General features: G+C 44.9%; 2 protein-coding genes across 5 annotated transcripts; one reads left to right on the forward strand and one right to left on the reverse strand.

Annotated features, from left to right (window-relative positions):
* Positions 1 to 30: 30 nt before the first annotated feature.
* taf5l (TAF5-like RNA polymerase II, p300/CBP-associated factor (PCAF)-associated factor) lies at positions 31 to 4,279 on the reverse strand. Of its 4 annotated transcripts, none has more exons than XM_057035970.1 (5): positions 3,975 to 4,279; positions 3,451 to 3,592; positions 3,151 to 3,255; positions 2,287 to 3,044; positions 31 to 2,156 (listed from the first exon to the last, which is right to left on the reverse strand). In XM_057035970.1, exons 2-5 carry the CDS (start codon positions 3,587 to 3,589, stop codon positions 1,359 to 1,361), a joined length of 1,800 nt encoding a protein of 599 aa, XP_056891950.1. In that variant the 5' UTR covers positions 3,590 to 3,592; positions 3,975 to 4,279; the 3' UTR covers positions 31 to 1,358. The 4 variants fall into 4 exon arrangements, with proteins under 4 accessions (XP_056891950.1, XP_056891948.1, XP_056891951.1 ...); XM_057035968.1 differs by having other exon boundaries at positions 4,086 to 4,277; XM_057035971.1 differs by lacking the exon at positions 3,975 to 4,279 and adding an exon at positions 3,743 to 3,966.
* nup133 (nucleoporin 133) lies at positions 3,524 to 12,079 on the forward strand. The gene is made up of 26 exons (XM_057035839.1): positions 3,524 to 3,661; positions 4,664 to 4,797; positions 5,033 to 5,148; positions 5,379 to 5,482; positions 5,744 to 5,977; positions 6,338 to 6,508; positions 6,636 to 6,791; positions 6,911 to 6,981; positions 7,430 to 7,577; positions 7,783 to 7,933; positions 8,059 to 8,213; positions 8,280 to 8,371; positions 8,555 to 8,712; positions 8,927 to 9,021; positions 9,178 to 9,402; positions 9,475 to 9,597; positions 9,685 to 9,784; positions 9,932 to 10,177; positions 10,256 to 10,389; positions 10,534 to 10,692; positions 10,848 to 10,983; positions 11,087 to 11,205; positions 11,345 to 11,425; positions 11,499 to 11,563; positions 11,654 to 11,742; positions 11,855 to 12,079. Exons 2-26 carry the CDS (start codon positions 4,679 to 4,681, stop codon positions 11,989 to 11,991), a joined length of 3,384 nt encoding a protein of 1,127 aa, XP_056891819.1. The 5' UTR covers positions 3,524 to 3,661; positions 4,664 to 4,678; the 3' UTR covers positions 11,992 to 12,079.
* Positions 12,080 to 12,315: the final 236 nt, after the last annotated feature.

The raw sequence follows: 12,315 nt of genomic DNA on the forward strand, positions 1-12,315 counted from the left end.
GATGAAGAGAGTAAAGAAAGGAGAATTGACTCAAATATGTTGTTATTTATTCTTTGGGCTACAGGGAGAGCTCAATCATACAGGGCAACTTTCTGGCTGAATTTGCATCAAAACAACTGAAAAACACCAGAATCGCACTTTGACTTTTGAAGATTATTTCTATGCATCTTTGTCCTTTGAACCTAGATGTTAACTCTTAGTAGCCAAAATATTACAAAAATACAAGATATTCACATTTTTAATCATTGCACAGGTCTTGATACTCGCAGACCAGGAAAACAGCTCCCAGCAATCTAACTTACACATAAAAATTCTGACAGCTTCTTGTCATTACTCATGAGTTTGTCCAGCAGATTACAGAATGACCTCTATAGAAATGGGGAAGATTAATAGTTTCAATGAAATTAATATTGCTCAAACAAAAATCTTTCATCAAAAGACAATGTAATACAGCTAACAGGAGCCCAGAACAAAAAAAGTAGCTGCGAATAATTGATCAAATTCTAAACAAAATAAACACAATAAATCAAAATTTTCAAAGGTGATATGAATGGTTACGTTTTCAGTTCTGACCACTGTTAAGTGATGACCTCTTCTGAAGATCTGAGCTGAATGAGAAGCAGTTTTCTAACACTTATCAGATATTTATTTTTTGCTAAAAGTTAGCAAAAAACAGCATCTAAACTTTGGCTGCAGTTTTATGCGAACTGAAGTGTTTGAGTGGTTGTGCTGCCGCTCCTGGGTTCAAGGTGCAAACTGCAGGACCACAGGAGGCCCTGTCTAAAGACTGACCAGACAAGAACACAAAGTGTTTTCTCTTAAGACACCAATTTCGCCTCATCACACTCCCGAAATATCTTCATGTTAGTAAATTTTTAGTTTTCCTGACCTCAATAGAAGTATTTGTGACATAGGGGACAGTGCCTGATTTAGTTTCTAGACTATGGGACTGGCTAAACAACAGACAGGATCAAAACCCTGGACCATCTTTGTGCTGAACAACTGGCAGCATCTTGCTGTATTTCACGCGGATTCCAGCATCTGTCCACTTCTTCAACATTCATACCCTCCATGTGCCTAAAACATGTTGTTCCTTTAAAATCTGAATTTTTCCACATTACAATGAAAAATAAGGCTTCTGTCCAAATTTGTAGCAGAATTTTAGAACCACCAGCAAAAATGAAACTGAAGAACTGTTTTAATACTGAAAGTAGCAACAGTTTGGAAATAGACAACTGAGTCTCGTTCCTAAAATGGTGATGCAAACCCCCATTGAGGAAAAAAAAATAAAAAATCAGACCCAAAACCAAAGAAGACAAACAACCCGACGCGTCAACACAAAAACTGGGTCATTGTGGTTACTGCTCCACCTTTTCTTGTGCTGTTCCCGTCACCAGCAACAGGTTGCAGGCCATGAACTGGACATTCAGCACATTACTGGTGTTCCCAGTGTACAGTCCCACCAGCTCACTGGATGACCCGTCAGCTGACGTCCCACCATGGGAGTTCCAGATGTCCCACACCCTGACTGAGTTGTCCATAGAGGAAGATGCCACTAGGCTGCTGTCAGGGCTGAAAGACAAGCTGGTGACACTGTCGGTGTGACCCCGCAAGTCTTTGAACAATGTTCCTGTGGCCAAATCCCAGAGCTTTACCCTCTGGTCCTCACCAGCTGAAGCCAGATATTTCCCATTGGGTGAGAAAGCAAGCGACAGCACCGGGCCACGGTGTCCAGTAAACAGCCGAACAGAGGCCCCCTGCTGGGTGCTCCACAGTCGAACAGTCTTATCGGTAGAGCCGGTAGCCAGATAATTGGAATTAGGGTGGAATTTGACACAGTCAACATCTGCAAGATGCCCAGCATAAATGCGAAGTGGGTAAGTGCGGGAGAATGTCCAGAGGCGGGCAGTACGGTCATGGGAGGCGCTGGCAAAGTAAAGGCTGCAAGGGCTGACATCCACATCCCATACCGGGTAGGTGTGGCCTTGGTAGAGCACAGTGTTGGTGAAGCTGCCCAGGTCCCAGTAACGGATGGTCGTGTCCTCAGAGCAAGACAGTAGGCCAGAGCTGTCCGTCAGGAAGGCAGTGCGAAACACTGGGCCACTGTGACCTCGCATCGTCTTTATCTCACTGCCATAATCGTCCTCTTCATCCCCCTAAGACGTAGAGTACAGTTCAAAGTCAAAATTAATTTTAATCACCTTGAAATCTTTTATTTCTAATCTGTTACTGTTACACTCGTGAATAGAATTCTTAGCTATACGATCCTTTTAAGATTGCAATTACCTCCTCCAGGACGTCGCAGGCCAGGTGGATGTGCGATACGTCAGACTGATGAGGTTTGGCTTTGAGTTTCCTGGCTCTCAGACTCCACAGCTTCACTGTAGAGCTATCAAAGCCGGCGGCCAACAGCCGGCTGTCAGCTGAAACCTCAGCAGTGTTTAGCATTTGCTCCGTGTGGTGGAAAGCATAAAAACACACGGTTGTGAGGGTCGGTGGGCCTTCACGGACCTTCTTGATGCAGTCCTGCAGAGCATCAAGTGCTGCTTCACTTTGCGGAATCCCTGCTGGGACCTCTACCCCCTCCCCACCCTCTGCTCCATCTACTCCTACCCAAGAGGAGGTGGAGTTTCCTGCAGGAGTTACTCCGTAAGTACTTCCATACAGCTGGTAGTCTGTTCGTCTGGAGGCAGTGACCTCCACATGTAAGTGTGTGCTGAGAGCCCTGCAGACAGTGCTGTTGTCTTCACTCTGTAGATAACGCAGCAGGTAGCTGTAGGCTGGCTCAGTCATATGAACCACATACTTGTGCTCCAGGAAAGCACTCAGCTTGGGGTTGGCTGCAATGTCCTGGGCGGTGAGAACATGGCGAAGCTGTTCTATAGTCGCACGCTGTTCGCTGTCCTGAACAAAAACTCCGTGGAAACGACTGTAAAATCCATCTACTGCTCCCTTAAGGCCACACAGCACCATGTCCAGGTGGAGGTAGACAAACAGTGGGTAGAGAATGCTGCTCACCTCTTTCGCCCATGAGATTTCAGTTTCTGAAATGCAGAAAAGTAATCATATTGTAATAAATACATCTTTCATTTTTGGCACATTGAGCATTTCTGAATAAATGTAGCTACAGCAACAATGTTACTAAGATACCTGAGAGAAAGGAGCAAAGTCGTGAGTACTGAGCCTCATACTGCTGAGGGTCAGACTGACAGGGCGCCGCAGTGACGATGTTGGCACAACCAGACTCCGTCTGAACTGCTCAGAGAGCCAGAAAAACACAAGTGTGAGCTGAATACAGTGCAACAGTGGCTATAAGCAACATAAAATGTTTAATACTGCATCATAATGTTTAAGAATGCCAAGCTGTGACAGGAGTATGTATTATTTCAGGCACCAACAGGTACATTATTTCCCATGAGTGAATCATGTGGATCTTGTCTGTTTGGTCACCTGTGAGGCTGGCAGCCATCTCTTCAGCAGACTGAAACAGCTTGCCTCCCTTCAAGGAACTCTCAGTGTCCACATACTGCCTCCGCTTCAGGAACTGAGTCACAGCAAACTGGATCTGCTCAGTGCGAACCCGCTTCATGACCTGTGAACACCCAAGACTCGAATCACTCACCTGCAACGTTTTCAGGACAACACGCATTACCTGACTACGGTACTTATCGCAAGCTCGCCTAAACTAGTTTACATCCCAGTCAAAATTAAAAGACAGCACACGTGGTTTCAATTGCTTTACCTCTTTTTGCTCGACTTTATGAAGTTACGCGCTCCCATACATAATCTTCAAATGAGCTAATTAACTAGCAAAGGCGCGAGCTAATAATCATGCTTCGAGTTCAAGGAAGCTGTCTTTTATGGCACTGCAAGTGAATACTTCGTTTGAAACTAATAACAAAGTGTGGTTCAATGCCCAACTAGTCATGAACCATCTACAAAGCCAGCGGGTTTTCAATTAGAGATAATGATACCTGGGAAGAGCTAACCAGCTAGGACGCTATGTGTAATGGGCCTGGCGATTCGAAGCTTTAAGCGGGACTGCACCGGTACGGCAGCACCAAAGGCTGCGGGTCGCTACTCACTGCATATCGTGCTGTTATGTCTTCTTCAGTAACCTGATGCTATATCATGAGTTTTCAATGTAGCGCAGTTTCCAGTTGAAGCTAGGAGGCTATCTGTCGCTACCGCTCCATCATGTTTTCCGCCTACCGGTCGGACTCCATCAGATCATGCTAGGATTAGCTAGGCTAACTCGCTGCTTTCATCTTTGATGGGTAGCACCTATCGGAAATCTGCTCCAAAGCCTGGATTGCAATTATTATCATCATGTGGCTAGACCTATCGATGATCGACTACCATTGCCTTGATTGGATTAAGGCAGCAAAACAGTAGTGCGAAGCCGAAAACCTCTCATAAATATAAATGATAAATTCATTGGACACTGCAGTGATGTGCACCTATTAAGGTGATCTAAAAAGAACAAGAAAACGAAGGAAATACAATTGCAGACTTAAAACAACTATGCGTAACATAATGATGACGTATATTTCGCGCGACAGCATCGCGCGCCGTTTTGAGAGGAGTCTTTAGAGAAGTCTGTTGTTTCTCTCCACTTTACGCCGTAAAATTAAATATAATTCACGACTGTTGGGCTGTTCAGACTGACATAACAGGCATGTTCAGCCCCCGCACCGCGCCGGGATCCGGCCGCAGACAGGGCAGAACCACGGGGAGGAAGAGCGTGTCGGCAACGTCCAACAGTATGCTGTTCTCCCCGCGCAGGACGTCAGCGAGGTGAGGCAAAAGTGTCGCTGAAGGGGGACGGTAGTTGTTGGTGGTTCCTTCAGGAGCAACAGTGGAATAACGTCCATCATATAACGCATCACCATTGTCCCATCCACTTATTTTGTTTTCTACTGTGATTGTGACGTTTTATGACGTCTACTCTGAGGTTTCTGTTTTAGTATTGTTATTTCTATGTAAATTAACTAACAGGCTAGATTTAGTTGACATAGTTTGTCTCCACCAGATCCACACCGACCAGAGTCCCGAGTCATGCGGCTGCAGAAACATTCAACTACGATGTGCAAACCTTCGGTTCTTCGCTACCTGTCAAAGTCATGGAGGCGCTGACGATGGCCAATGGTAAGAAAACCTAAGTTTCTGGGAGATTTGGAATTGTAAATTACACATCCTGCTTCTGTTGTTTGTAGTGTATACTCAAATTGGGAGATGGCATGTTTTATATTTACTGTAACACGTTCTTGGCCAATATAGTAACATTTTAATAAATGCAGCCACAATAATCTACCCATTAATCTTCTCTTTCCACAGTTCTTAACTCCTTTTTTTGCATTTTGGCTTTGTGTGTCTAGCTGATGAACAGATATCAGTGAAGGTAAATGAGAGCGGCTGGGCTTGGATGGTGTGTGGAGAGAGGCTGATCATCTGGAAAATCTGCCAAACTGCAGTGGCCAAGGTATGGTACCAGGATCCATGAAAAACAACTCGGTCATATTCAAAGAACCCTGTGCAAGATTTAAAAATTCCTTCAGTTGTTCTTTAAGATAGGTGCCAACAATAAAATTCTCAGGTTTTGAATTGCTTGTCCTGGAAAGTAACCAATATTTTCTCACGTCTCTACTTGATAATGTCCTATTAAAGCAAGTGTTTTAAACTCTTACTAGCTCCCGCTGTGCATTTTTAAAGGGCTTAAATTCTGTGACCTTTTTCTTTGCAGTTGTCGGTGTGTAAAGAGTTGCAGTTGCCCACAAGCGAATACAGCTACACTGCTGACCTTGTTGATGTGACTTCTGCGGCACCTCTGGAAACAGCCAGCGTTCAGTCTGTCTCTATCCTGGCAGTGGCTGCAGAGGGAACATTGCGTTGGTGGCCCACCCTAGCCCAGGAGGGGAACTACACAGATACTGAGGTGGACCTGGGAGATCTCTGCAACTATGTTGTTGCTGTTACAGTAAGTACTTTTATTTTAGCCCTTCCAATGTGGCGAGATAATTTGCTCTTGCATTAACAGACATAACTAACTAGATTTATTTTGGACCTCCGGCCCCACTGACCCACTCGGCCAACGGCTTGCATAAATAGTGTATTTTTGTATGTGTTTCTGTGCCTCTCCTCTCCTCTCTCTCCTCTCCTCTCCTCTCTCTCCTCTCCTCTCTCTCCTCTCCTCTCCTCTCCTCTCCTCTCCATTCTCTCCTCTCCTCTCCATTCTATCCTCTACCTGTCCTCCCCCCTCTCCTCTCTCTCTACCCAGCTGGGTTTTTTTTAGTTCAAAGTCTGATTTCAAAATATCTTTTCATTCAATTCTTCTCAGGGTGGGAGCTTTGTCTTGTCCTCCATCAAAAATCAACTCCTTAGAGTGAGTCCAGATGCTTCTGGGAAGCTTCAGTACCGAGCCTTGATGCAGGGTCAGGGAATGCTCTCTGGAATTGGACGCCGGGTGTCCAGCCTGTTTGGCATCCTCTCCCCTCCCGTCAATGATGCAGTGAGTCATGAGAAGAGCGGAGAAGATTTGTTATCATGGTTGTTTTTGCTCGTGTGTTAGCATTTAGTTGGCTGTTGTTTCTAGTACAGCTATGTTGTCTCTGGTTTACTTTCATTTACTGCCACAGCTCCACAGCATGCTGTGGGTAGGTGGAGCCAGTTGCCTCTATACATTGACCAACTCCAGGCTGAATAAATGGGAGGTGGATGACAGTTATGAGCACCAGATCCTCAGCTGGGATGTCCAAAAAGTGCTCACAGAGAGCATCATCGATGCCATTTGGGTCAGTGCAAACATGCTGAAGATGTCAATTCCACCATCAACTGACCAGTTCAGTGTTTTGGGGCTACAAGCCTTTTACCATTTGCACGTGATAATTTGTCAGCGTTCATGTGCTAACAGGGTTCAGAGAGCAACTATGAGGAGATGAAGGAAGGGGCCAACGTGACGTACTTGGATCTTAAGCTCGGCCAGTAAGTGTGACTTGTCCTGGAGCCATGCTAGTTAAGGAATGCACAGTTTCCACAAGCCATGTGGAAAGCCACACTGGTTACAGCTTTTGGCCTTTATATGTTATAAATATTTTTTACATATCTCACTATGATAAAATTGCCCATCAATTTCATAAAATAGCACCAGGTGCATATTTCACCTGCGCTCGTATATAGAATCAGGCACAACTCCTGAATGCACACAGAATCAGTTATAATTTTGTCGACAATGTTTGCTTTAAAATGCTAATAGATAATAAAACTAGTCCGTGTAGAACTTTGATGATTAATTATTCCTTAAGGTTGTTTTTTATTATTATTATTTCTAAAATGTGCTCCATGCATCACTTCAATTTCAACAACTTCAAATTTCATATAATGCTACCTGAAGTCTGTAAAAGTGTGTATTGAGTGTGCTGCCTGTGTTCAGGGCCGGTCTGGTGGTGTTAGCGGCAGCTTGGCATCCATCAGACACTCCCTGTCTGGCTTACTTCTGTCTGGTCACGCTGCAGGACAGCGGAGCCGCCATCTCTGACCAGTTTAACGTGGAGGTCACCAAGTACAGGCTCCCCTTCCAGGTTAGTTCATACTCCTTATTCACCTGCAGTTCCTCTGTTAAAGGCTCAACATGATTCTTATGCTTTCTTCTGCTTCTGATCCATGAATTTAAAAGGTGTCTCTTTATTTATGCTGATGGATCGGAGCTGTATTTTTATTGTTGCATTTAAATATTTCTCCCTGTATCTCCCAATATTCAGCAGCTTTGCACACCTTTTATTTCAGAGTGAGGAAGCCCTTCTGGCCACTCGGCTGGTGCTGCCCCGATCCCCTGGCTGCTGCGCCTTCCTGTATAATGATGAGCTGGTGTATGCTTGTTCTACAGGGATGGGTAGATTAGTAGTGCCTGATGAGAAGATCAGTTTTAGCTCACCTGGTGAGGAGGAAATCATGAGAATTTAGCAAGTCCTGTCAATTTTTTTTTCAGGAAATGTTTCATTCTACAAATTATGTTGTGCTGTGGTTAGAACTTGTGTGAACTGATGTTTTCCATCTGTACAGGTGATGCTGTGCATGGAGGTGGCTGCTGTGCCAACCTGCCAGTGTTTTTCTCCCAGACCAGTGGTCTGGTGGTGGTGGTGCCCCGAGAGAGTGTCTCCATTCTGCCAGAGACGATGGAAGGCTCTCTGTGCTCCTCACTGACTGCAGCTCCAGAGGTAGATTTCTAAAAGGCAGAAGAGCATGCAGGAAGGAATTGTTTAAAGAGTGTTTCTTGTTTTAAGGTTTCAGCCATGGAAACTCCTATCAGGTCTGAACCAGTAGCTCAAGAGGACAAAACTAAACTTCTCAAGGCGGCTTTCCTGCAGTTCTGTCGGTAAGCCCATAAACAACTGCCAAGTCTGTGTAAAAAATGAATGACTTAATTAAAACCTATTAAAAGTTGTTTAAATAACACATTCATCAGTAATTCTGTTTTTACTTTCATGTTCTGTTCTTCATTCCTTGACCTTATTCTGGAGATATCCCAGTTAGTAAGTGAAATGTGATCTTTTGTCAGTAATGATCTGGTTGGAGCTCAAACAGTCACAGACGAGCTTTTCCCTGCTGATGGTGAGGAGGGATCTGAACTCGATAGCGTGGTCACCCAGATCAACCTGGATTTGGTGGATGACTATCCAGCATCTGACCCACGCTGGGCGGAGTCTGTTCCTGATGGTGAGCAAATGTATATTGAGTGTGTTCAGAGAACAGAAGTAAAAAGTTCTATTTGAAAACCTCGCCCAAGACATGATTGCAAATATTTGGGGTGATGCAACTATTCTCTTAATATCCACTCATATGTAATATCAATGAAGCCTTTAAGCACCACATCTGAACGGTTTTGTACCTTCAGTAGGTTCTCTTCATTCAAGTGTTTTTGTACTACTAGAGAGCACCGGGTTTCCTCTCACCTCCCTCATCATCCTCCACCAGCTTGAGGATAAAATGAAGGCCCACGGCTGCTTTATGGACTTCCTCCACCAGGTACACACCTAGTTACAGCTGGTCTTATGCTGATATATTATGGCAGATGCAGCTCCTAAATCATGTGACCCCTCCACCAGTTATGGTATATGATATCAGGGGGGAAATGGGACTTCTTTGGTGGGTTGATCTGCAGTTCTGATCCTCCCCCAACAGGTGGGTCTGTTGGACCGACTCAGACAGGTGACGGTACGCTCATCCTCAATGGCAACACGTCTGCTGCTGTGTGAACACGCTGAGAAGCTACAAGCTGCCATGGTGCTGAAAAACCACCACAGCAAACACCCTGAACTGGTGAACAGGGCCATCGGTGTTGCTCTGCAGAGGAATGCCGCTGTTGTGCCAGTCAGTCTCACTGCTGCTGATGTATTCTTCAGAGAGGTTTGTGCCTAACTGTGTTGAAGTGTAGTGCCACAGAGTGGTGGTATATCAAGCTCTCTCTCTCTCTCTCAGGTGTCTCAGATTTCCTCTGTGTTTGACTGTCTGCTGGATGAAGAAGAACGGACGCTGAAGGAGAACCCTGTTGACTCTGTGCAGTGGGCTGAAGTGGTTCTGACGGTCAACAACATCATTAAGGTAGAGGGCTGATATTGGTTTGTTAACAATGAGAAGATTTTTGTGATGGACCACAGCACTGACAGTTTCTAACTTTTTTCTGTGTAGGATGTTCTTCAAGCTGCTGTACAGTACAGGGAAACCAAGGCGTCCATTTACCGACCTGCAGAAAATGTTACCGCAGAGCCCGAGTACATCCCATGGACAGGTAACACTCACTCATCCGTCTCTCATTAACGTTCTCTTGTTGGGGATAAATGTGACAGATTTAGAATCTGTGGTGTTTTGTGAAAATCAGCTCCCTCTGGATGCCTATTACCTGGTGTGTTCTCTCTTTTGATCTTGGTTTCTCCAGCCTCAGGGAATGTTGGCGGGGTCCGAACTGTCATTTTCCGCCAGCATGAGCTCGTCCTACGTTCTGTGTACCCACATGCCGATTCTGAGCTTCGCAGCACTCTGTGTGAACAATTGGTGGCTTTGTTGGACCTCTACTTCAGTGGCTACGTGGCGCAGCTCACCTCCCTGCAGCAGCAACAGGAGCGCTACAACAGCCTGGAGATGGAGTACAGCCAGCGGCGCTCTGAGCTGCTGGCCCCGCTTTGTAAGTGTTTTCAAATCAAAAGATTGAATGAAAGAAGAGTTTTCACTTGAACTCTGTTGTTTTATCCTCTTTTCCCAGTGGATCTGGGTCAGTATCAGTGGGTTGCAGCGCTGGCTGAGAAATACTGTGACTTTGACATCCTCGTTCAGATGTGTGAACAAACCAACAACCAGAGCCGCCTGCAGCACTATATGGCCAAGTTTGCAGACCAGGTAACCCACATTAGTGACCCAGTATTTTACAAGTCCCAGCGGGTTCATTGTAAACTAATTGATAAACCTATCGGTAGTTTTTAAAAAGTTACAAATAATTAAGTGAAAATGATCATAAATTAACTGTGTGCGAACTGTGTACAGAACTTTGCCGACTTCCTTTTCCGCTGGTACATGGAGAAGGGGAAGAGGGGGAAGCTGTTGTCCCAGCCTGCCACTCAGCATCATCAGCTCGCCAGCTTCCTGCAGTCTCACCAGCACCTGAGCTGGCTGCACCACATCCACGTCCACGATTACTTGAGTGTACGGAGCGCCCACACACACACACTTTGACAAATGACAATTCCGAGAAGACATTTCATGAGCAGCGGATGAATTTATTTATTTTATTATTTAGCTGACGGGGGCTAATGGGTAATATTTAAATGTTCATGTTGACATTTTTTTAATCTCTGCAGGCTCACAGGACACTCCAAAACCAAGCCAACATGGAGATGCGTTACTTTGTGAAGAAGAAGACTCTGCTGGGGCTCAGTAAGTTGACTCTGCTTGCATCTGACCTACAGGAGGAGGAACTCGGCAAGCAGGTTGACGGTAAAAGCTCTCTCTTTTTTGGGGGGAGGCATATTTTCTTGCCCTAAATTTGGTACACATGCAGAAGTTTTAATCATTGAAACAAGTTTTTCTGTCCATTCAGACATTGTTGAGCAGGAGCGCTTCCTGCTGCATCAGGAGACACTGCCTCAACAGCTGCTGGAGGAGAAGCAGCAGAACCCCGACACCATGCCTGTGCTCAGCGCTCATAACCTCATCCAGGTAAACAATGGCCACATTTCACGCATAGATGGCAGCACAGGGAGCTATTTCCGTTACTAAAATAACACCCGAATGCAAAAATTGCCAACTGTGACCGGAAGAGTCTCTTCTCAAACCTCGACTGCATTTCTCTTTACAGCTGTACATCTGTGATGACAACAGACGAGCCAACGAGTACGACTTTAAGAAGGCCCTGGACCTACTGGAGTACATCAATGAGGTGACTTCTGGATATCAGAAGAGCGTCTCTTGAGTTTTGGTTCAGTGTTTTCAACACCAGTTTTCCGTTGCAGGATGATGCCGTGGACACAGAAACATTAAAGTGTGAGATTTTTGGCAAAGCGCTCAGGAGAGACGAGTAGGAACCTTTTGTGTTTTAGAACACACTCTGCATTGAAGGACAATCCTTTGTGCGGACTGGTTATTTTCGTTCTCTTTGTTTACCCAGCTGGTCCACGGCTGACGGAACAGATGACCCACTGGAAGCCGCCAAGGACAGCATCTTTGTCAAGATACTCCTCAAACTCATGCAGGAAGGTGAGAAATGTTACCTGAGCTTCATTTGGTGTATAAAGACACAGAAGGAAAGCTCAAATGCCAATTAATCATTAAATTGAATTAAATGCACTATTTTGGTTTTTTCCTTCAGGAGTATCTCTGCAGACGTACCTGCCAGAGGTCAAAGATTTGCTCAATCTGGACGAGTTAAGCAGTTTGAAGTCCAAACCTTATTTTGAGTTTGTGCTTCGAGCCAATTATGAGCACTACCTGCAAACCCAGATGTGAAGCCTGACTGCATTTCCTCTGAATTCTGACCAGCCATCAGACATTCATTTTGTGCTGTTTTCTAAATAAATGAGTTTTGTTATCTGTACAGTTTGCTCATGTTTAAAGACACAAGGAAACCAAACACATATACTCACAGAATTTGGAAGAGAGGATAGTCAGCTCCTTAGCTGACTGTTAATAATGAAGAAATGATGGGGGGGTGGGGAGTCCCACAATGAAACTGAAGCTCATTGGTGAGATCTACAACCAAAAAACTTCCATGACCTTTAAACATTTTACATTCAGTAGATTTACGCTGAAACTTCAATTAACATTCACATT

Source organism: Takifugu flavidus, chromosome 6, assembly GCF_003711565.1.
Source record: "Takifugu flavidus isolate HTHZ2018 chromosome 6, ASM371156v2, whole genome shotgun sequence".
NCBI classification, from domain to species: domain Eukaryota; kingdom Metazoa; phylum Chordata; class Actinopteri; order Tetraodontiformes; family Tetraodontidae; genus Takifugu; species Takifugu flavidus.